The sequence below is a fragment of the Spermophilus citellus genome, assembly GCF_964194105.1.
Source record: "Spermophilus citellus genome assembly, chromosome: 13".
Classification (NCBI taxonomy): domain Eukaryota; kingdom Metazoa; phylum Chordata; class Mammalia; order Rodentia; family Sciuridae; genus Spermophilus; species Spermophilus citellus.
In genome coordinates, this window is record NC_138193.1 from 57,909,129 (window position 1) to 57,932,112 (window position 22,984).

The 22,984-nt window shown below is 38.4% G+C and overlaps 2 protein-coding genes across 17 annotated transcripts in view; both read left to right on the forward strand.

Moving 5' to 3' along the window:
* Positions 1–8,291, forward strand: part of AAK1 (AP2 associated kinase 1) — a 175,449-nt gene extending 167,158 nt beyond the window's left edge. For all 15 annotated transcript variants that reach the window (XM_081264720.1, XM_081264711.1, XM_081264721.1 and 12 more), the window contains one exon: positions 1,607–8,291. In XM_081264720.1, the coding sequence (XP_081120846.1) occupies positions 1,607–2,736 (1,130 nt within the window). In that variant the 3' untranslated portion in view covers positions 2,737–8,291. The remainder of the gene's footprint in view (positions 1–1,606) is intronic.
* A 2,880-nt stretch (positions 8,292–11,171) lies between these two features.
* Positions 11,172–22,984, forward strand: part of NFU1 (NFU1 iron-sulfur cluster scaffold) — a 40,078-nt gene continuing 28,265 nt past the window's right edge. The window contains exons 1-3 of one of the 2 annotated variants that reach the window (XM_081263800.1): positions 11,172–11,459; positions 16,069–16,169; positions 20,684–20,819. In XM_081263800.1, the coding sequence (XP_081119926.1) occupies positions 11,395–11,459; positions 16,069–16,169; positions 20,684–20,819 (302 nt within the window). In that variant the 5' untranslated portion in view covers positions 11,172–11,394. Of the gene's footprint in view, positions 11,497–16,068; positions 16,170–20,683; positions 20,820–22,984 lie in introns of both variants that reach the window. The other variant, XM_081263801.1, reaches the window with a different exon arrangement.

The window sequence follows — 22,984 nt, forward strand, 5'->3', positions numbered from 1 at the left end:
AACTGCACATCTTCGAGTTCTAATACAAGGAAAAATTTATTCTCTTCAAAAATCATAATCTTCAAAGACTGTTCCGAAAGTTACTTAGCACCAGCACTTAAATTTCAAATTTGTAATTGACTAAATACATTCATACAGATAGAAAGGAAAATAAAAGTGAGTGGGAAAAAATACTTTTTGTTCCTAGAAAAAATAATACTTAAGGTCAGAACTGTTTAAAAAGAAAGCACTGCTAAAAAGTTATAGGATTCAGAGAAACATAGTATTTTTGTATAGTATCTTATAAAATGTTCAGACCTCTCTCTACATTCTCTTTACAATGTAATGTCTAAGTGACTGGTTTCCCAATAAACTAATTTTGATGCCTCTTCTGCTGTGTTCCGTGTGCTTAATTCAAGCAGAAACTTGAGAAGGGGATAATTTTTAGCAGAAATTTCTGCAAGCTAATGGTTTTCATAGAAGGGGAGAGGGTCTGTGTGGGAGGGGATAATTGAATTCCATCTGTATAGAAGTCCTGAGTCATGTATGACTCCAAATCATTGTACCTAACATTCTTATCCTGGTGGGTCGGGAAACTCCAATGGTGTCTCTTTATTGAGCCCATGATGATGATACCTTTACCCTGCCCCAACCGTCCTTTCTCTGGATTCTTCTTGCTTAGTTACATATGCCTTTTTCCTGCCCTATTGCTAACATGTGCCCAATGACATACTTCTAACCTGCTAATATTTCTTGGAAGGTAAGCTCTCTTGCATTCTGATAATTGTCTATTTGATTTCAAAAGCCAGAGCACCCTGAGGCACCTCTACCTAGATAGGCATAGACTAGCCTTTAGCAGTTTGTTAAGATTCCATAATTACCCATGCATTTTACTCCTTCTGCTTAAAGAACTTAATGATGGATTCATTTAAGCAGAGGAAGTCTTTGCTAACTCAGAAGACTGAAAACAAAATTCCAGAGCAACTCCAGCTGAAGGTGATTTTATTTAGTATGACTTTAATTCTGTATCCTCTGTTTAGAAAGTACCTTCAGTTGTTTTGATCTGGGCACCCCAGTACTCTTTTAGTAGTGCTGGTGATGTGAATCACCAAGTAAACTTGCACTTACTGAGCAGCCATGCTGGGCTGCTTTTCTGAGGGTCTGTCCCTCTGCATGTGGAGCAGATGACCACATGCCAGATACTAACTTGAGTTCATCCCCAGACAGTGTTTCTACATTATCCAAAACTTTCATGGCATATGTGGCATATGAGTGACTGGGTTTGTTTTCATTCCATGATGAGCCAGTGCCAGGTAGAGCAGGTGTCTGTGCCTGGCCCCGCGAGTAGGAGCATTGCGTAGTTATGCTGAATGTCTGTGTGCCTAACATCTTCATCTCCTTTCCTGCACATTGTGCCTATCATGTTCCAAAATGTGAGATAGTGATTGGTTGTGTTCCAGTCTGTGTGCAGTTACCTTGCCTGACTTTTATTTTTCTGTTTTTTCCTTTTCCATTTTCAACACCTTTTATTTGTTCCCACAATGTTTCTGCCGCGGGTTGACTATTAAATGTTCCAAAAACAGTTGAACTGACCTACATGTTAATTCTGCATTTTATGCTTTTCTAGGTCTCCAGAGAGAGCCCAATCCCTGTCCTGTAATTACTGTAGAGCACTTTAAAGAATCAGCGGGCATTGAAGGCCTTCCCCTGTATCCAGACCCCTCCAGAGTACCTGGCACAAAGACTCAGAACAACTTAGAATCTGACTATTTAGCCAGAGATGGCCCTTCAAGCAACAGCTCTTTCCACAGCAGTGAAGAGGAGGGGACTGACCTGGAGGGAGACATGCTAGACTGCAGTGGGTCTCGACCTCTCCTTATGGAGTCTGAAGAGGAGGATGAAAGCTGCAAGCCGTCCCAGGGGAAGCCAGGAGGAGCCGTTGCATTTGCTTCACCTGAAATCTCTGCTGAGCAAGCAAAAGCAATGCAAAGTGGAAGAAAGAACCAGTTCCAAACCCTTACGCAGCCAGCCACCGATGGTTTTAGTGAGCCAGATGTCTTCGCCACAGCCCCCTTCAGGAGCTCAAGAGTTCTAGCTGATGACATGGACATTTTCTCCAAAGCGCCATTTGTCTCCAAAGGCAGTGTGGCTCCTTCCCAGCCAGAGGAGGTGGATGTGTTCTTGAGAGCTCCTTTTACCAAGAAGAAAAGCATGGAGGAGTTACCAGTTATCCAGAGCTCCTCTCAGGAACCACCTGCACAGACCAGTCTCCTCAGCCAGACAGGTGATGTCCCTCTGCTCTCAGGCCTTGAAAGAGCAGTGTACAGCTCTGTCCAAACTCAGTATTCCATAGCTGGTTTTGTGCAACAGTCTAACCACCCCTCCCATTCTGTCCAAGCAGTAGACCATCTTGACAGCATCTCTCCCAGGGGAACCTCCCTGGAATCTGGGGGCCAGCCCAATGACAGAAGCAAAGGACCTCTGCCCCAGAAAGAAGCTGTCTCAGGCCCTATGGCTGGCAAACCATTCCGCCCCCAGTCTTTATCCAAATATTCCCGTCACTATAGCCCAGAAGATGAGCCAAGCCCAGAAGCCCAGCCAATTGCTGCGTACAAAGTTGTTTCCCAAACCAACAAGCAGTCAATAGCAGGCTCTGTTTCCATCACATCCCTTTCCTCCAGGACTACGGAACTACCAGCTGCTGATCCTTTTGCTTTAGCACCCTTTCCTTCAAAAGCAGGCAAGCAAAAACCTTAGGAGCAGTACCTGAGCCTAGGCCTCCGCCTCCGCCCCACCCCACAAATATCACCACACCACTCCCAGCTGAGCCTTTTCAAGAAGAAATAGTATCAGTTATTTCCATCCCCTGCATCAGAGCAGAGTCTCAACTCAACAAACTCAGTTGTAGTGACACTTGGTTGAAGCCCTTCTAAGTTATGCTTTATTTTGTTTTTATTGATTTCTAGACTTTCACACACTTCAATTTCCTTCCTAGAGGCCTTCCACTTCCACCCAGAACTCTGCTTCTCCCTCCATCCCTGCAAAACTGTTTTAATCCAGGAATATTTTACCCCAACCCCAGGGGCCATATTATTACTAGTATTAATTCCTGTAACTCCTCTTCTGAGTCATGTCCATTGAAGAGTCAAGATTAATCTCTCCAGGACTTAATACTCTTGGAAAAGGGAGATTTCTAGAAAAGAGCAATATAAAAATCCTGCATGTCAAGAGGAAGTATAATCTTGCAGTTACTAATCATTCCTGTAGAACCAGCAGCTCTTGAAGGATTCTGTGGATCTGTTTCTGAGTCTGTGTTCAAGCCAGGATGGCCCTCACGTGTGTCTGTGGGTGTGTGATGTGCATCAGATCCTCTCCTATGTAGAAATGCACGCAGATGGGAAAACTGTGCTCATTCTAATCATGTGAGCAGGGCCTTCCCACACTTTTTAAATTGGTATGGGTGCACAGGCACGTGTGTGAGTGTGTGTGTGTGCGCGCACACACATGCACAAGCACCAGAAACATTTTTCCTCTAGGTTAATCCTATCCCACCATGCCTACCTCCACAATCAGATCACCCTTACTCCCATTTGCCTGCTGACCTAACCAACTTGAACCCTGATTTTATTAGGTTGTGTGTTTTTTTTTTTAATTTTTTTTTTTTATCATGGCAAAATTGTATCCATTGGAAGATGTAGGGAAATCTTGCTGGAACTGATGTTCAGAGTGGATTGTTTTTTTCTCCAGAGTTTGCTCTGTGCTTTTAACAAATTTCCTTTACCTGGTTGTGAAAATTTAATTTTTTAAGTATATGTTTTCCCCTCACAACAGTAGAAAGGAGTGCCTTGTTACAATTCCAGCCACTGGGTAGCTTGGACTCAGTGCTGTCATTATGGAATTCATTAATCTCTAGACTAGGATGCAAAATTAGTTTGCTTGTTTCCCCTTCCCCAACAAATCCTTATCTCTCTCCACTACCTCTTGAGGAAATATGAACCTGGGACATGTAAATAAATTTGGGAGAATGAAAAAGCTGAATTAGCTAGCCATGAAAACTAAATTATTCTCTTTAGATGTTAAAGTAGGGCAGACAGGTGACTGGATTGTGTTTTTGGAAGTATCTTTTATTTCTGGAAAGATCTGACTCATTCTTAGCTTTTTTCATATCATTTATTTTTAGTGCCTTAAAACCTCTGTCTCAATGGGAAGATTTCTGCTGAGGAAGCCCAATTTAATGGAAAGAGTCTCTGCATCAGTTTCAACCTGAGAGCTTCCTAAAACTTCTAGTAAATGTTAGTGATTTCTCCACTACTGGAGAAACTTGGAGAGTTGTGTACCAACCTAGATTAGTGATTTACAAATTATTGGAAGTTCATTCAAGAATCAAGCCTAAATGCCAAGTTCTACTGCGGTTGATTATGTGTGCTATTCTTTCAAGGAGGTGAAGGTGTATACCTCGGTGGTAGAACATGTACTTAGTATGCCAAAACCCCAAGTTTGATCCACATCATGAAAAAATTAAAATTCAAAATCTTGATAATAAAATAGGAACAACTCCTTTAAAACACTTTTTGTTTATTCTTAGTCTCCACCTATTTCAAATATCCATGTTAAAAGAGAAATAATTGGCACTGTGTTAGGGCTACTAGCGATGATTTTTCGACTGAGGTCTTAACTGTGGCCAGAAACCTGTCTTTCACTTTAATGGATGCTCAGTGTTCAGTTTTAAGAATTTGCCTTCTCACAATTATTATTTCTGTCCCTCCCCCAATGTAACAATGTGTGCAAAATTGTATTTCCATTGAATAGCTTTGGTTAATGCACATGGAACTTTGCACCACAAACTTTTCCTCTGGTAGTTATCAAGTGAAGTTCTCAAAGGCATGAGCTAAGAGGATAGGAATATTCAGAGAGTTCTCATCTGAAAAAACCTACTTGCCTGGCATAGTGGTGTGCACCTCAAGTCTCAGCTACTGGGGAGTTTGAGGCAGGAAGATTGCTTGAGCCCAAGAGTTCAAATCCAGCCTGGGCAATATAGAGAGACCTGTCTTTATTTTTAAAAAAGAAAAGAAGAGGGGGAAAAAAAGACAACTCTTTAAAGTTAGAGGTCATTCTAACTCATTCTTCCAAATATTCAGGATTACCTCAGCCCTGCAAATGTTATTCCTTTGTTTATTTGATCACTTCCTCCTAATCAAGTGGCCATTTTAATTCTCAAGGTACAAATCGGAATAAAATCATGGTAATTTTATTATGTAGTTGAATTGTTTTTTGAAGGATAGATTTGCTCTTTTTCGTGTTTGCTGTAGACCCACATGGGTGGAAACTACATGCCTTCTTCAAATAGGAAAATTAATGTAACCACATGCAAATTACTTTTTTCTTATTCATTGATGCATGAAGAAATTTTGACTTGTGGATTACATTAATTACAAGTTAATAATTGGTGGATTCTGAATACTATGGTAGGATTTTATTCACTTTTCACTGGTTACTTTTGGATAGTGAAGAGTAAATGCATCAAAGATTAAGTGGCCTTGCCAGAGGCCATCCTATATCTGGAAATCTGGAAAAATACCCTTGTTAAGGGAAATCAGGAGTGTTCAGTGTGTTATGAATTAGTAGCAAATGCATGTTTCCAATAACTAGACTGCAGCAATTTAATATTAAAGAGGAAAAAGAAAATATATAGTCAACAAAGTACTGCACTTTCTTGTTTTAGTTTGTGTTGTATGTTGTTTGCATTACACATTTGATATAGGAATTGTTGACCTTTCATTGCAGTGAAAAACAATGAACCAGGACATTTTTAGACAATGCATTAAGCCACAACATGTATTGATGACCTCTTAAAGAACACCTGTTAATTGACTAGCAGGCACTATTGAATTACTGAAGTTTTACTTCACCAGTTTCTTGGGCTTGACAGCCTTTAGCTCCAAACCTCATGGTTAGATTGGAAAATGAAGTGAACAGAATTTTATGGTGAAGCAGATGCTCAGCAAGACCTAAGGAAATGTAGGTCATAAACCCTGTTTTGGTTTGGGCTCATTATCGAGTTGAAAACCTCATGTGCAGACTAGTATGTATGTGTTTACTGGCCGGTGTTGTATCCGAGTTCTGGCAACCAAGATCTCTTTTTCTCAACTTTCAAGAAGGATACTAATGCTTTTCTGGCCCATTATTTATTTAGTACATTTTAGAATATATGCATGTCTGTGTTTTCAACTGCTTGGTGGACATTTTGCTGGTGCATAAAGAAAGCACATTTAAGTATAATCACCAGAGTAATGTGATGATAGGAATTCTGTATTTTTTCCTTAAGCAATAAAAACATATCAAATTACATAATATGTATTCATTATATCAAATAGGAAATTTTATTATAGGAAATTAGAGAAGGGTGAGACCCAAAGTTCTCCTAAGCAGGAAAGAAACAACTTAAAATGGAGTAATTTGGGTCTCTTCTATGTTCATTGGAATGGAAATTGGAGAACACATCCCAGTCAGCTCAGAAATGGTTGCTGGTCTCAGCAGTTTTATTGAAAAACCTGGAAGCCAAATTACATAACACTTAAAATATAATAAAAAAATATCTGGTTGGAAATTGTTTTTGTTCTGTCCCTGGAAATCTTCCTGGCTCACCTATCTTGTTCTTATTCCCACTTCATTTCTTCAATTGACATTCCCCTGTTTTAACCATGTGAATAAGCAGATGATGAGAGATGTGGTTGAATGACCATGTTAACATTTAGTTGCTTCCCTTGTAACTACTATAAATAGTTTTGTAAGTTTCAGCCCAGCCTGTGAGATTGTCACCAATAACAATGAAATGACTGACCTTCCCCATTTCTCTTAGACTATAAGGAGAGTTGGCAGGACTCCAGCCTTATTCTGTAGAGATACGACCTTGATCTCCACCTTGATCTTTTGTGGCCCACAATGCATCAGAATGCAGGGACCAGTTTATGTGTGAAAGGACTCCAGAACAGCTGGTAGAAGTGGTTAAATGTTAACTATATGTGGCTTAGTCCAATATTCTCATAACCCAGCAGTCTCTATGTGTGACACAGTTTTGAGTTTATAGTAACAATGTTATTGAAATCATGTCAGGGTTACCTCATTGCATTGTACTAGTACCAGCTATACATGTTTAAGAATCTGTTTGAAGCCAAACATGGTGGCACACACTTATAATCCCATCTGTTTGGGAGGCTGAGGCAGGAAGATCACAAGTTCCAGGGCCAGCCTGGGCAGCTTAGTGAAACCCTGTCTCAAAATAAAAACTAAAAAGGGCTGGAGATGTAATTTACTGCTAGAGCACTTGCCTAGTATGAATGAAGCCCTAGCTTCAATGTTCAGTACTGGGGGGGAATCTGATTCCTTTTGGCAAGGAATTGCAGAAATAGGCTTTACCAACATCAGTTAAAGTAAGATGTGGGAGGAATGGAGGTGTAGCTCAGTGGTAGCAAGGGCCTGGGTTCAATACCCAGCATGGACCAAAAATAAGTAAAGTGGAATGGGTTAGACTTTGGAAGAGAAGGGACACAATGCAACCTTTTCACTCAGAAAGGGCAAGTCAGTTGTATTCTCTTGAGTCTACCAAAGAGTTCTGGTAGAGGAGTGTGAATGAAGTGTGGGTCTGTGTTGTACATATATGTACATTCTATGCTTTCTTCCATGGTGTTAATTATGGCCCTTAAAGGCATCCAAAAAATACTGAGAAGTGATCATTGATATCTGGCACAAGTAAATTCAGCTTCCTTTGCCCCAAACTCTCAAAGTTAGAACTGAAGTTGTTCTCAGTAGAGTTGAAGAAAATTGGCATTCATTGCCTTAGCCTCCTTCCCAAATAAGCATCATCTCATCTCCAAAGTAAGATTCAGTAGGACTTGTGAGTAGTGACAGTAGTGACAAGACCTGCAAGACATTACTTTGAATGAGGGAACATTAAATATCAGTTTCTAGGGAATAGAAAACAAATTTAATAAAGGCCAAGGACCATGTTCGTTCCGTGGAGAAAAGCTGAACTCCCTCCACTGACAGTATTTGGAGTTGACAGAATAAGAACGTCTAACCCCTAAGGAGTATTGAGGTCATCAAGCATCAGAAAACAACAATGTGCAAACAGTCTCAAAGACTGTGAACAAGGGAAAGGAAGGGAAAAGACCGCAATGTCAATCTTAACAGTTCTCGCAATACCTCTTATTTGCAGACTATTGGATTTATGTTGTTGCACTCTTGGTGTGATCTATCTCATGTATCTGATAATTTTTATAAATAATTGAGTTGGAAACTTTATTAAAATGAACCTAATGAAATGACTTATACTTTGTCTTTTTTCTTAAGTGAGATCTTCTTGTGATTGGAGGGATCCATAGCCATCTTTCACTACTAAAAAGCCTAGTGATATTTTTTTCCGCCGCTTTGTCCTGGGTCTTATGCATTCTAAGCAATCACTCTACTGCTGAGCTACATCCCCAAACCTACTAATAAATTTTTAGTATTCCTAAAGGAGGAACATAACATAGAGAAACATAGCATTAACATAGAGAAAAGTCTTAGAGAAATAAAGCTAGGAATTTTAAAAATCTACACTGTGATGGAGAACCTGCTTGCCTATTTCCTCCTCAGATTAAAAAAAAATAACAGTGCTATCTAACTGAACTTGAGCTTAACATGATTCAGAGAGAGCTAGTTATAAGTTGTGTTCACAGGGATGTGTTCAAAGATCCAGGAATCCAATCTATTTTGGTTCAATAAGACCACAGTTGCCAACTTTTTTTGAAAATGCAGCTATACTAGAGACTGAATAAAAAACGGAAAGAGAATACTAAGAAGACTGTCAGTGGGGCATGTGGACCAAGAAGGGTTGATGAGCGAAACCCTTTGAGCACGGTTGAATGCTCAAGTAGCTGGGCTTAGGGGAGAAGGAGAAAGTCTAGAGAGGGAGCAGATGAAGGTGAAGGAATAAGATGATGAAAAGTACATGGATTCACACATACCTACCACCCAATTTGTGGTTTCTGAATGCCCAGGTTCAAATAAAAGGAGCCAGGTCTCCCAGGAGAAAAGACTGATTTGAGGGCTAGAACAGGAAATGAATGAGATGAACCAGGAACATGGTGTAATTATAGTGCCAAAAAGTAAAAGAAGTACTTTAAAAAGTAAAATGAAAGACATAGGGACATAAGAACCAATCTGAAAGAACTCCTGAGGTCAAAGAACAAGTTGAGCAATAAAATAAATGCCATGGTATGAAATTATAAGGTATAAAGTCAATAGCTATAAGCCTCCACTAATATTAAAATGATTATTGAATAAATGAAAAAAGAAAAACCTAACATAAAATTTCAACTAATTTAGGTACATTCCCCACTAGACAACTGGAATTTAATTCTATATACTTTGAATGTGGGCCATGCTTCCCAAAAGGAACATACAGACAGGAATTGGGGAGTAACTTCACAGTGGAAAACCCTAACATACACCACCTCTGCCAGATGAAAAATTATGCCAAAGTGTGTACCTGTGATGAGAAGGGCTCTCGGCTCTGTAGACATCCTCCCCAAATGCCTTTACCCCATTCTAACCAAGAGGAGAACATTAAACAAACCCAAATTAAGGGATATTCTACAAAGTACAGTACCTGACTAGCATCCCTTAAGACTGTTAATCATCAAAACTAAGGAAAGTCTTGCCCATGGCAGTGTGCACATGCACCTATAATCCCTTGGGAGGCTGGGGTAATAGGATCACAAGTTCCAGGCTAGGCCTCCACAATTTAACCAGACCTAGTCTCAAAAGAAAAGGCAGGGGATGTGGCTCAGTTGTAGAGCACCCAGTACAAAAACAAAACAAAACAAAAAACGAAGAAAAGTCGGAAACTCCAACAGGCCAGAAGAGACTAGAAGAAAAAAAGTATCCCAAGTGGATTCCAGGGAAGAAAAAGAATACAATGAAATCTGAATAAACAGAAGTTTAGTTAATGTTGGTTCCTTACCCATAATAAAATTAATGCTGGTTCAAAATAGGGAGCTACACAGCTTGCAGAGCAATTATTATTCAGAGGAGTAATACTGAAGTAGGAATTTTGCTTTTAAAATACGTATTCCAGATTATTTGAAAATGAGGAACATCCTGGGTCTGTAGTCAGTGATAGAGTGCATAAATCCTCAAGGCCCTGAGTTCAATTCCCAGTTCCTTAAAAAAAAAAAAAAAAATGCAAGAGGAATGAGATTTTGTGGTTGCTTTTTCCCTCTCTTAACCAACAAAACAAAGGCAGTGTAGAAAGGGCTATAAGTAATTAGAGTGATCATCACAGTATATTGTCTTTTGTCTAATCTGCCTCTTGAGACCTTCATCCACCTCTGGGTGAAACAATAATGTTGCCATACAAGGTTTCTCTGGCCCAGCCTCCCCACCTTCCCCGTGGAAGCTCCACAAACTGACATCTCCCCACCCACTCCTCAGATCACTCATACTTTGGGACAGATTCTGCTGTTACCTGTTCAACCACAGGCCTGCTGATTCCATTCTAGAAAACAGCACTCTAACAACCTTCCAGAACAGTTCTCAAATCTCAGCCTGCATCAGAAATCACCTGGGGCTCTTGTTAAAAATAGATGACTGGGTCCCACCTTTAGAAATTTTGACTCTGAGGTCTAAAGTGGGGTTCGGAATTTAATAAGGCAGTTCCCATGCCCCACCACCCCCGTCCACACTTTAGAAAACTGAATACCCCAGGAAGGCCTGGAAGAGTACTCAATAGGTTTTTGTAGTTTGCTTTCGAAATTAGTCAACACTCATATTTATCCAGCGAAGGATAGCACTACACTAGCTGGGTCCTGTGTATGAACTGATTCAAGATGACCAAGTGGTGGGTCCACAAGCCCCACCTAACTAGAGGGTTAAAACAGGTCACCAGCCCTACCACAGAAGGGCAGCAGAAAGGCGAGACACCAATCAGAAACGATGCTCTGGAGTCTTTGGGGACGGTCACTGTGCTAGGCCCAGAGAGCTAGCAGGGTGCTAAAAGGAGGAATGGGGCAGGTTTGGGGGTTGGTGAGGAGTAGCATTTTAACTGCTGGGCCAGGGCCAGAAAAGCTACCAGAAAAAACAGGAAAGTACGTTTCTGCGCATGCGTGCGAAGTACGTGCCTTAGAAGGTGCCCGCGCATGCTTAGCAAAACTTTCTACCGGACACCGCCTGGTTCGGGCTTATGCTGTAGGTAGGCAACAGGTGCAAAGGACGAAGTGAAAGCCCGCAGCTCTCACTCGCACAAGCGCCGCCCACGGCCTGTAGGGTGCGCTCTTCTAGGTGCCAGCCCAACTCCCGGTCGGTTTGCGCCTGCGCGGAGCTTTGGGGGCGCGGCGAGGGAGCAAGGCCTCTGCGACTGCGCATTGAAGGACTAAGATGATGGCGACGGCCGTGCGGCGGGGCTGGAGTTTTGCGGCTGCTGCCGCCGGGCGGCGCAGGCGGTAGGTGACGGCCCCGAAGCTCCGAATTGGAGTGCTGGTGGGTTTAGCTGGCGGACCGGTCACTGCCTCGCCAACCCTCTCTCAAGGAGAGGCGGGTAGCGCATCCAATGGAGCCCCTGGATCCATCCAGGTCGCCGCGGTCAGTCGGGGGCTCAGCCGGAAGACCCGCGGCTGTCGGTGAGGCAGCTCCGCATCTGTGGTTCAGGCAGCCTGCGGAACCTCGGCCAGGTGTCTGGGGGAGACTCGAAGAGACCGGCTGTAGACACATGTGCATTCATTCCCTTCTCTTTCTTAAACACAAAATCGGAATGTCACACGAAGGAAAGAAAGTACTGTGTTTCATTTCCTCACTTTTCCAGCGAGGCCTAGAAAGGTCGCACAGCTTGTAAGGGAAGGAACTCCGAGGAGAATGCAGACCCCTGATTCTGCCACCACCACCACTACTTCAGCCCACTCTGTTGCCTTGTTTCTCCCTCTTCCCTGAACCCTGCCTTTGAGTTTCACTTCCCAGACACATCTGTCAACATCGATGTGATTTATGTAGATTTCGGACCTCACTTTACTTCTGGGGAAAAAGGCCTAACAGAATTTGACCTTCTGATATTAGACGTTTTAGTATTAATGGTGCTCATAAAGCTTGAACGCATTTCTTAAAAATAATGTTTTCCAGAACACTTTTTTTTATTAGTTACCCTTTTTCTATACCCCATATGTTTTTGATATCTTTCTTGAATAACTTAGTTCACCCCTGCTTTATTTTTTTTGAATTTTAAACCTGTCTCAGTCAAAACATGCTTCTGATTTATCCACTCAACTGCCTCTTCTCAGAGTTGGAAGAGAAATACTGATCTCCACTCCATTTTTGAATTCCCGCATATTCATAGGGAGATTTAGGCTCATAATAATTCATTTGATGAATTATACCAATAATAATCATGTAATTACAAACAATTGACATGATAACAGTAGTACCATTTATTGAGCATTTATTGTAATGGTTTGGCACTGGCTTAAACACTTTACTTGCATGATATGGATAGTACCCAGTCTTTATAAGGTAGCTGTGAATATTAATCTCGTTTTTGAAAGGAGGAACAGGGGCCATAGTGCTTGCAGCTGAGGACATAAAATGAAAACAGTTTAGTAAAAAGGAAATACTAGCAAATAATGAGAAAGTCATGAGGGCTGTAATGGTCATATAGTTCAGTATGGTGACAAACCTTGTTGTTAAAGCCTTTGGAGTTACCATGGGGTGTGACAGTCCTTCACAGGTTCCTTGGTTCCCCATTTACTGTTGTTTCCATGATGTCACTAATGCTTATTTTGTTCTCCTGAACCCTCAGTGTCAGTCCTTTAACCTCTTGAGTGGTACCTAAAGAAACTCTCCATGGGTAATAGGTCCACAACCTTCCAGTAAAGCATTTTTTTTTTTTTTTGCTTTTATATGGCACTTAAAGATCACTGAAGGTAGGAAGAAATTTAGGTTATTTGTATTCGACTTACTTGGTGCTCACTCTTTATGACAAGCAAATTCTGGTTTTATAAGGGAAAAATGAAGTGCAGCCCCTGTTTGTTACTTCTTCCTATTTGTGTGAAAAATACCCAGAGAAACCTGTTTTTGAAAAGGTGATCCTGTGTATGTTCATGAAAGTGACCCCTGTGGTTAAAATTTTTCAGTAGAACCTATGAAAAGACAATTGTAATGCATAGCCATAATATTTTAAAGTAAAACTTGCAACATGTTCTAAAATTTTTTAATAATAATTTTTTTTAGTTATACATGGACACAGTATCTTTATTTTGATGTGGTGCTGAGGATCAAATCCAGTGCCTCACACAAGACGAGTGCTCTACCACTGAGCTACAACCCCAACCCTAAATTTTTTACTACTAAAGTGTCCTTTTCTTTTCCATTAGTATCTGCCTTCTTTCATCCCCTTGTTTTTAATTTGTCAAAGCCATGAAAATAGCCAATTTATGCTTCTTTATTAGAGTGAAATAAGCTTCTCTATCAGAGTGAAGTATAGTTACAACATTGAATTAATGTTGCCCATCAAAAAGTATGTAGAGATTGTTGACTGCTTCAGCAATTTGGAGAATGATAGAACAATTTTTTTTTTTTATTAGAGCATTCATACGTAGTATCTGGGTTCCTTTTGACATAATTATACACACATGGAATTTAATTTCAGTCCTCATGGGGAATCCGAGCCAGCACTCATGACCTTTCCCCTTTTCTCCTCTTCCCTCCCCCCATTTTCTCTCCTCTCTTCTACTGATCTTCCTTTCACACCTTTATTTATTTTGACTAGATGATGGTACACTTTCTATTAAGACTTTTTGAAGTATTGAAATATAAATTAAGTACCTCATATTTAAAATGCTTGGGACCACAGGAAGAAAGAGAGAAGGGAATTGAGGGGGAGGGAAGAGGGATGGGAAAAGGGAGGAATGGTGGAAGTGAAACTGACCAAACTATCCTCTGAACATATATGAATATACCACAGGGAATTTCACCTTCAGAATATCCATAATTCACTGACTTAAAAAAAAAACTGTAAATAAATAGAAGAAAGTAGAGGAAAGGGAAGAGGGGGAGGAAGGAGGGGAGAAAATGGGAAGAATTGGGACCAGAAGTGTTTCAGGTTTGGGGTTTTGTAACAGCTATATATACATAATGAAATATCTTGGTGATATTTCAAGTCTAAATTCAAAATTCATTTTATGTTTCATATATACCTTATACACATAACCTGAAGGTAATTTTGTATGTTTTTGGCATGACTGCATTTTGATTGTCACCCACCAGATGAGGTAAAATTTCATGTTGATGCACAGAAAGTTTCAGGTTTTGGCTGAGCATGGTGGGGCTTGCTCCCCTGTAGTCACAGTGACTTTGGAGGCTGAGGCAGGAGGATGGTAAATTTGAGGCCAGCCTCAGCAATTTAGTGAGACCATGTGTCAGAATGAAAAGGGCTAGGGATATATCTCCATGATAGAGCACCCTGGATTCAATCCCCTGTACCAAAAAAAAAAAAAAAAAAAAAAAAAGAAGAAGAAGAAGAAGTTCAGATTGTGGAGCATTTCAGATTTTCCAATACAGGATACTTACCCTGTACTGTGTGTGTGTGTGTGTGTGTGTGTGTGTGTGTGTGTGTGTGTGTGTTGTGTGTTTTGCTGGGGATTAAACCCAGGGCCTTACCTAGGCTAGGCAGGTACTCTCCCACTGAGCTACACCCTCAGCCTGTATCCTTAACAGGTGAAAGAATCAGATAACAAGTGATAGGGGACAAAAAGGGAAATATTTCATAGTGTATACTTTTTTCCTTTATCAGTTTTGAGCCATGTGATTCTATTACCTAGTTTAATTTTTTTTCCAAGAAAAAGTTGAAAGCTATAGTTTTTTCTTGTCCCCACCCCCCGCCTTATTTTTTTTAAGGTATTTTTTTTTCTTTTTCAAGAATTTTTTTTTTTTTTTTTAGAGAGAGAGAGAATTTTTTTTTAATATTTATTTTTAGTTTTATTTTTCAGGGGACACAACATCTTTGTTGGTATGTGGTGCTGAGGATCAAACCCGGGTCGCACGCATGCCAGGCGAGCACGCTGCCCCTTGAGCCACATCCCCAGCCACCACCCCCACCCCCCCCACCCCCCTCACCCCACCCCACCCCCCACCCCCCCCCCCCCCCGCCTTATTTTTTGTTCCCAGGAATTGAACCCAGGGGCATTAACCACTGAGCAACATTCCCCAGCCCTTTGAATTTTTTATTTAGAGGCAAGGTCTCACTAAGTTGAATAGGGTCTCTCTAAATTGCTGAGGCTGGCCTTGAACTTGTGATCCTCCCGCCTCAGCCTTTAGGAGTTGCTGGGATTACAGGCATGTGCCACTGTATCTTACTAAAAACCTGTATAGTTTTTTGACTTCATCTTGAGCCTTGGCCACGATTTTTGGGGGGAGGGGGTACTAGGGATTGAACTCAGGGGCACTTAACCACTGTGCAACATCCCCAGCCCTATTTTGTATTTTATTTGGAGACAAGGTCTTACTGAGTTGCTTAGTGCCTCACTTTTGCTGAGGCTGGCTATGGGTGATCCTCCTGTCTCAGCCTCCCAAGCTGCTGGGATTATAGGCGTGGGCCACCACACCCAGCTACAGATTTAAATCAGTAATATAGATATATTTCTGGTTTTTTTAATATTTATTTTTTAGTTTTAGGTGAACACAATGTCTTTATTTTTTATTTTTATGTGGTGTTGAGGATCGAACCCAGAGCCCCACACATGCCAGGCAAGCAAGCACACTACTGCTTGGGCCACATCCCCAGCCCTGACATTTCTGGTTTTTATACCTGGATGTTAACATTATCCTATGCATCTCTAGTGATTGAAGCTATGAATTTCTGTTTGATTTTCATCTGTGTTTGAATTGTTTGTATTACTTGCCGAAGTAGGTGAAATACGTTATAGATGAAAAATGAAAAGTTCACCACTCTCTAATCATTTTTATTGCTACTTATATTCAAATTTTACATGTCTTTTATATAAGTAGAAACTGACCTTGAGATTAGATCTCATAAAATGTCATTTATAATTTGTTTTTTAAATGTAGATTCTGTCACATGATGAATGCATATACCATCAAGAAACGACCTCTGCATCAATTTGTACAAAGACCACTCTTCCCATTACCTGCAGCCTTATGTAACACAGGTAAAATTTCACTCTTTTAGAATAAATCGTATTTCAGAAGCTAATGGAACTGTCCTAGGATTTGTGGGTCATAAAAGACAAGAATTTATAAATTTTCTATCCAGAGGCTTATAAAAAGAGTGTTTTATTTTTCCTATCATAACACCACACTTTACTGCAGATATTTGAAAGAACATTATCCAATAGACTTGTGAAGTTTCAGTATCTTGTGTAACACATCTTTTGGAGCATGGATTGCTCAATAAATGACTTTTGAAATGAAAATATTGTAATAAAGAAGTTAACAAATGGATTTGTGTTTGAAAGAATCATATGTAATTTAAGATACTGCTTTCCTTATTTTGACACAAATACCTTTAAAATCAGTAAGTTTTTGGCTTTCATTCAGACCTTCTTACATTGGATATTGAATGTAGTTTTTCTTTTTCAAAATTAGTTGAATATAGGGTTATTTGTCTGTTCATTTGCTTTGTTTTGTTTTTATTCTTTGAGATGCTGGAGATCTAACCCCAGGGCTTTAACAAGCTAAGCAGGCACTCTACCACTGAGCTATACCCTCTGCTTTATTACTGTGGTTGACAGTCTTACTGATATTATATACTTTAATTTTTTTAGTATGGGAAGTAGGTGTGAAGATAGGATTTTTAAATAATTTGAAATATGTTAGGAAAGCTTGGGGGAGAGAAAGAAATTGTGTGTGTGTGAGTGTGTGTATAAATGTGGATCTGTGTGATTATGAAGCTGTAGCATATAACTTCAGCCTATTTCCCTTTCCATCACTATCTTGAACACCCTCATATGATTATATTCTAGAGTGTGACTGACTCTGGTTCAAGGATATTAACTTGAATCAGCTTACCCCTCTATAGACTGGAGCAAGAAGAGGAGTGCTTGCCTGTCTCCTTGAATTATCACATAGTTTAGACATAAATAATGAGCAACTCAACAGATCAAATCACCTTAACCAACTGAGTCCAAAATTTTCAATTTTGCAGATATTTCAATGAAGTTGACACAGGTACATTAAAAGAGGTTGAAAATAATACTCTAGAACTTATATAGTTTTATTAATATTATATAGTAATTATATTCTTATTGTTGTAATTATTTTAAAGTTTTTAAGGGTATTCCACATCTGAGATGATGGGACAAATGGTTTAATTGGACTTAAGTTTTGTAGGACTGAATTATTTGGTCATGTAGACTTCTCTGAAATAGGAAACCCACTGATTTTAGTCATTGATGTTGACTTCAAGTACCACTCTATTTGGCAGGAAATTATGCCTACTTAGGTACCTATTTAGTACCAAGCATAAGAGGAAAAATATTTTATATCAGTCTCTATCCTGTTGTAACTCACATGTGAGTAATTTTTTAAATATCTAATTAAACCAAATTTAGACTATAATTGGAATGATTTTATTAAATAGCTACTCAAATTAGTCTTTTGGAATAACTTGTCCATTGTCAAAAGGTAAAAGTTCTGTGGTGATATCATAATTTTTATAATTTTTACTTGAGATTATATGTGTGTATATGTATGTATATATGCAATATGCTCTTAAAGGACTTTTTCCCTACATTTATAATTTTTACCTTCAAGTATTTCTAAAATTTTCCTTTCTTTTGGTATAGTTTTATTCAAGTGGATTGAGTAGGATAAACCCAGATTTAATTCTTCAAATATTGGTAGAGTGCCTAATATATGCAGAGATTTTGGGTGACCAATAAATTATTAAGACTGCAAGAAATGGTTGGTTCAGAACCAGGGTTAAAAGAACCTTGCTGACCTTTATTTAACAGAAAGTGGTGACAACCCTTCTTTAACTTTGCATTTGAAAAATCATCCTTTGATAACAGGTTTTTAAGAGGAATGTCTTGGTTGCTGGTATAAATATTTCAAATTAATATTTAAACTTTGAGGTTCAGTTTTTTCATTTTTCTTTTTTGGGGATTTGCCTGGTTGCCATGTCAGCAGTTGATGTCTAATTAATACAATGACTTAAGAAAAAAAAAATGGGGCTGGGGATGTGGCTCCAGTGGTAATGTGCTCGCCTGGCATGCGTGCGATCCGGGTTCGATCCCCAGCACCACATACAAAACAAAGATGTTGTGTCCGCCGGAAAAAAAACAACTAAAAAATAAATATTAAAATATTCTCTCTCTCTCTCTCTCTCTCTCTCTCTCTCTCTCTCTCTCTCTCTCTCTCTTAAAAAAAGAAAAGAAAAATGTGTGAGAATTTAGTTTGAAAATCTATTCCATATAGGAAGTGGTTCAACATCAGTTAGCTGGAACTGTATAGTGAGTTACAAAAATAACTCTTGGCTATCAAACTAGAATCTTCTCCCTAATAGTTAAAAAAGCACTCTGGGCTTGGGATGTAGCTCAGTGGTAGAGCGCTTGCCTAGCATGTGATGCCAACCATATTTTTGCCAAATGTAATCTCTCTCCTATTTAAAATAAAACTGTTGCTTTTCAAAATTTTATTATATCTTAAAATATATGGTATGAAGATTATTACAGAATAGGAAGACTGATCTAAAATGTATTTTCCTATCATTCTTGGCACTGGTAGACAAGGATTGGACAGTATGCACACTGGTTAAGAGAGTCAGTGCTAGGATATTGTCCAGCCTTGAATCCTGACCCTATTACTTATGACCTAAGTGGCCTTGAGCTTTAATTTTCTCATTTATAGAATAAGATAGGCCTGAAGATATAGCTCAGTGGTAGAGGTCTTGACTACCACGTGTGAGGCTGGGTTCAGTCCCTAGTGCTACAAAGAGAGAGAGAGAGAGAGAGAGAGAGAGAGAGAGAGACAGACACACAGACACACAGAGAGAGAAACAATAAGAATAGAGTCGGGGCTGGGGTGGTAGCTGAGTGATAGAGTGCGTGCTTAGCATGTGTGAGGCACTGGGTTCCAGTCTCAGCACCACATATCAATAAATAAAATAAAGGTCCATTGATTACTAAAAAAAATAAAAGAATAGTGCCTCCTTGAGAAGATGTAAGGATTAAGGGATGTAATAAATGTAAAGTACTTGGCACCATGCCCAGCTTATGATTTGTCCTAAATGAATTTTAGTTGTGAGTATATACCATTATCAGCCTGTTTCAATATGCTGCTTTAAGGTGGAAAACTTTTTTTTTTTTGCTCAGATTTATTTCATAATAAGTCATCAGGATTTGCTAAATAGTTTTTAAAGTATCAAGACCTAAATGCTATTCTTTTTTCCTACAAGGTAGGAAATTAAAGATACTGTTCTCTCTCTATTGCTTTAATGAATTTAATCTGAATCTAATCATAGTCCTAGAAAAAGTATATAAGAAATGAACCTATAAAAATATTTTTAAGGGTTTGGGTTGTGGCTTGCCTACCATGTGCGAGGCTCTGGGTTCGATCCTCAGCACCACATAAAAAAAATAAATAACATAAAGGTATTGTGTCCTACTACAACTAAAAAATAAAATATATAAAAAATAAACAAATAAAATAAATGAATCCTGTCCATCTACAACTACAAAAATTTTATAAAAGATATTTTTAAATATTTCAGAAAGTAATTCACATAGATTTTATTATTTATTATTATTTTTATATATATATATATATATATATATATATTGAATTTTATACTCTGACTAGCTGTACCATCAAGCAAGTTATTTAACTTCTCAGTCTCATTTTCTTCATTTATAAAATGGCAGTGTCAGTACCTTCTTTATCAAGTTGTAAAAGATATTCACACATTTTAAGCACTTGAACCTGTGTCTGGCATATAATAAGCAAACAAATATTTGTTTTTAAAATAAATTGCTAACTTGATTGTCTTTGAAAAGATGGTGGTACTTTGGAAAGAAGAGAATGTAGCATTTTACTGTATTAATACTATAGTTGGGCTGGGATTGTGGCTCAGCAGTAGAATGCTCCCCTAGCATGGGCGGGACCCGGGTTTGATCCTCAGCACTACATTAAAAAAAAAAAAAAAAGAAAGAAAAGAAAGGCATTGTTTTGTGTCCATCTACATCTAAAAAATAAATATTTTTTAAAAATATTATAGTTATTATAACCTGTGATCTGGGGAACTGGGAGTATAGCTCCAAAGTAGAGTGCTTGCCTAGCATGAGGTCCTGGGATCAATCTGCAGAACTGCAAAAATTTTAAAAATAAATAACCTGTGATTAGGACTATGATAGCTATTGATACCAAATCACAAAATAGATTATGACTCCTGAATTATGTTATGGCTTTCTATTTAAGTATAGGATATTCTTGGAATCTGGAGAATAACATAACTATTTAAATAATCAAAGTATTAATATAAAGTTCTATGTAATTATTGTATCTTGCATTTCTTGTATTTATAGATTCTTTATTTTTTCAGCTGGGAAATAAAGCTTTGTAGGTTTTTATTTTTCCAGTTTTTCTTTTGCTTCTCTGAAAATGAGCACTTAACTTGTAACTACTACTTTTTCTAGAATAATGTTCCTTTCTTCTTTTTCTTTTTCAGTAAGATACATGTTTATTCAAACTCAAGATACCCCAAACCCCAACAGCTTAAAGTTTATACCAGGAAAACCAGTTCTTGAGACAAGGACCATGGATTTTCCCACAGCAGCTACAGCATTTCGTTCTCCTCTGGCTAGGTATGTTACTGTTTTCATTTGCTTTTACCAAGCAACATAAATAGCTGACTTTGGGTTTAGACAGACTTATGTAATATTGCATTTTTATGTGCTCTGCATTTTTCAATGCAGAGAATACTTTGTTTTCTTTTCAGGTAAGAGATGAAGAAAAGTAAGAGTTGATATTAGAAAACTTTCTCCTGAAGCTTGATATATTTGAGCGTGATATATTTTATGCTACAGCTCTGTAGCATCAATAATTGAAAATTCATATTTTTACATAAGAAAAAAATCCCCCCTAATTGATAATTATGGTAAATTTCAATTCCAAATCTTTAAAACTGATTTTTTTCTTTTTCTTTTTTGTTTTTTTGAAACTAGAAACTGAAACCAAGGGCGATTCTCCACTGAGCCACATCCTCAGTCCTTTGATAATTTTTTTAAAATTTTGAGGCAGGGTCTTTCTAAGTTGCTTAGGGCCTCGATAAGTTGCTGAAACTGGCTTTGAACCTGTGATACTCCTGCTTCAACCTCCCAAGTCACTGCACCTCTGTGCCAAGCCCTAAAACTCTGATTTTTAAGAATAATGAAAACTTGCTTATTTTATTCATAAAACTTGCGAATTTCTACATGTTACAAGATGAAGTAGTTCTAAAATGATTCACTAGAAATTATAAATGATTGTAGTTACCAGATATGACATGATTTTTAAAAGTAGTCAGTGGGGATTATTTTAAAATTCATAAAAAGAACATGTTTAAATATGTTGTCAGAGATAATAACACAAATGACAAAATTGTTAGAATGATCCTCTTTTGAACTGATAGCTAGATAAATTAGTTATAATAAGAAATATTAGGGGCTGGGGATGTGGCTCAAGAGGTAGCACACTCGCCTGGCATAGGTGCGGCCCGGGTTCGATTCTCAGCACCACATACAAACAAAGGTGTTGTGTCCGCTGAAAGCTAAAATGTAAATAAAATATTTTAAAAAAAAAGAAAGAAATATTAGAGTGGACTGGGGTTGTGGCTGAATGGTACAGAGCTTACCTGGCATGTGTGAGACTCTGGATCAATCCTCAGCACCACATATAAATAAATAAAAGATCCAATGACAGCTAAAAAAATATTAATTAACAAAAAAAGAAATAGTAGAGTCAGTTATTAACAGTTGGAAATATTTTCCTTGGTGCTGGATGTTGAACCCAGGGCCTTTGTGCATACTAAGCACACCTCACTGAGGTACAACCCACCGCAGGTAAAATTTTTGATAACTTAATTCTGACACTGATTGCCAAGAATATTTGGAAAGTAAAGCTTTATAATCATTTTGTATGTTTAATTTAGCCAGTTAGAAATAAAGCTCAGAAATAGTTTTTTTAATTTCCAGTTAATAAATATTTACTTTCCTTTGACTCAAGCATACCACTTCTCAGAATATACATTAGAACATGTAATTTTCACATTTTCTTTTTTTGATGTAAGGCACAGTTAGAAATATTTTACATTATGAAGCAGTACATACACCTGTATGTGTCTGTTGTGTGTGTATGTGTGTGTGTGATGGAATTTTTTATGGGATAATTTTTACTTTTTAAATTTTATAATAGGTAATATATTCCTTTTAAAATTTTATTTTATCTATTTATTTTGTGGTACTGGGGATTGAATCTAGGAATGCTCTACCACCAACCTACATCCCCAGCCCTTTTTCCTTTTTTTTCCCCCTAATTTTTTGAGACAAGGTAGCCTAGGCTATCTTGAAACTTGCAATTTTCCTACCTCAGCATCTTGAGTTGTTGGGGTTCCAAATGAATACCTTTGTACCCAGAATATTTTGTTTTATTTTATTATATAAAATAACAAAATCCCAATCACTACATAATTGATTTCACGTTCACTGCTGGGTTTGAAAAACCCTACCTTAGAGAACATTCATACTTGTACACAAGGTATGTGTAGCCTTGTTGGTAATGGTGATAATTTGGAAACAGCCTAAATATTCATCATTAGGAAAAACTAGGTAAACTTTTTTTATAGTCTGTACATATTAAAAAGGATGAAGGGGTTGTGGCTCAGAGGTAGAGTGCTTGCCTAACATGGGTTAGAGTTAGAGTGCTTGCCTAACTGCATTCAATCCTCAGCACCACATAAAAATAAAATAAAATAAAGATATTGTGGGCTGGG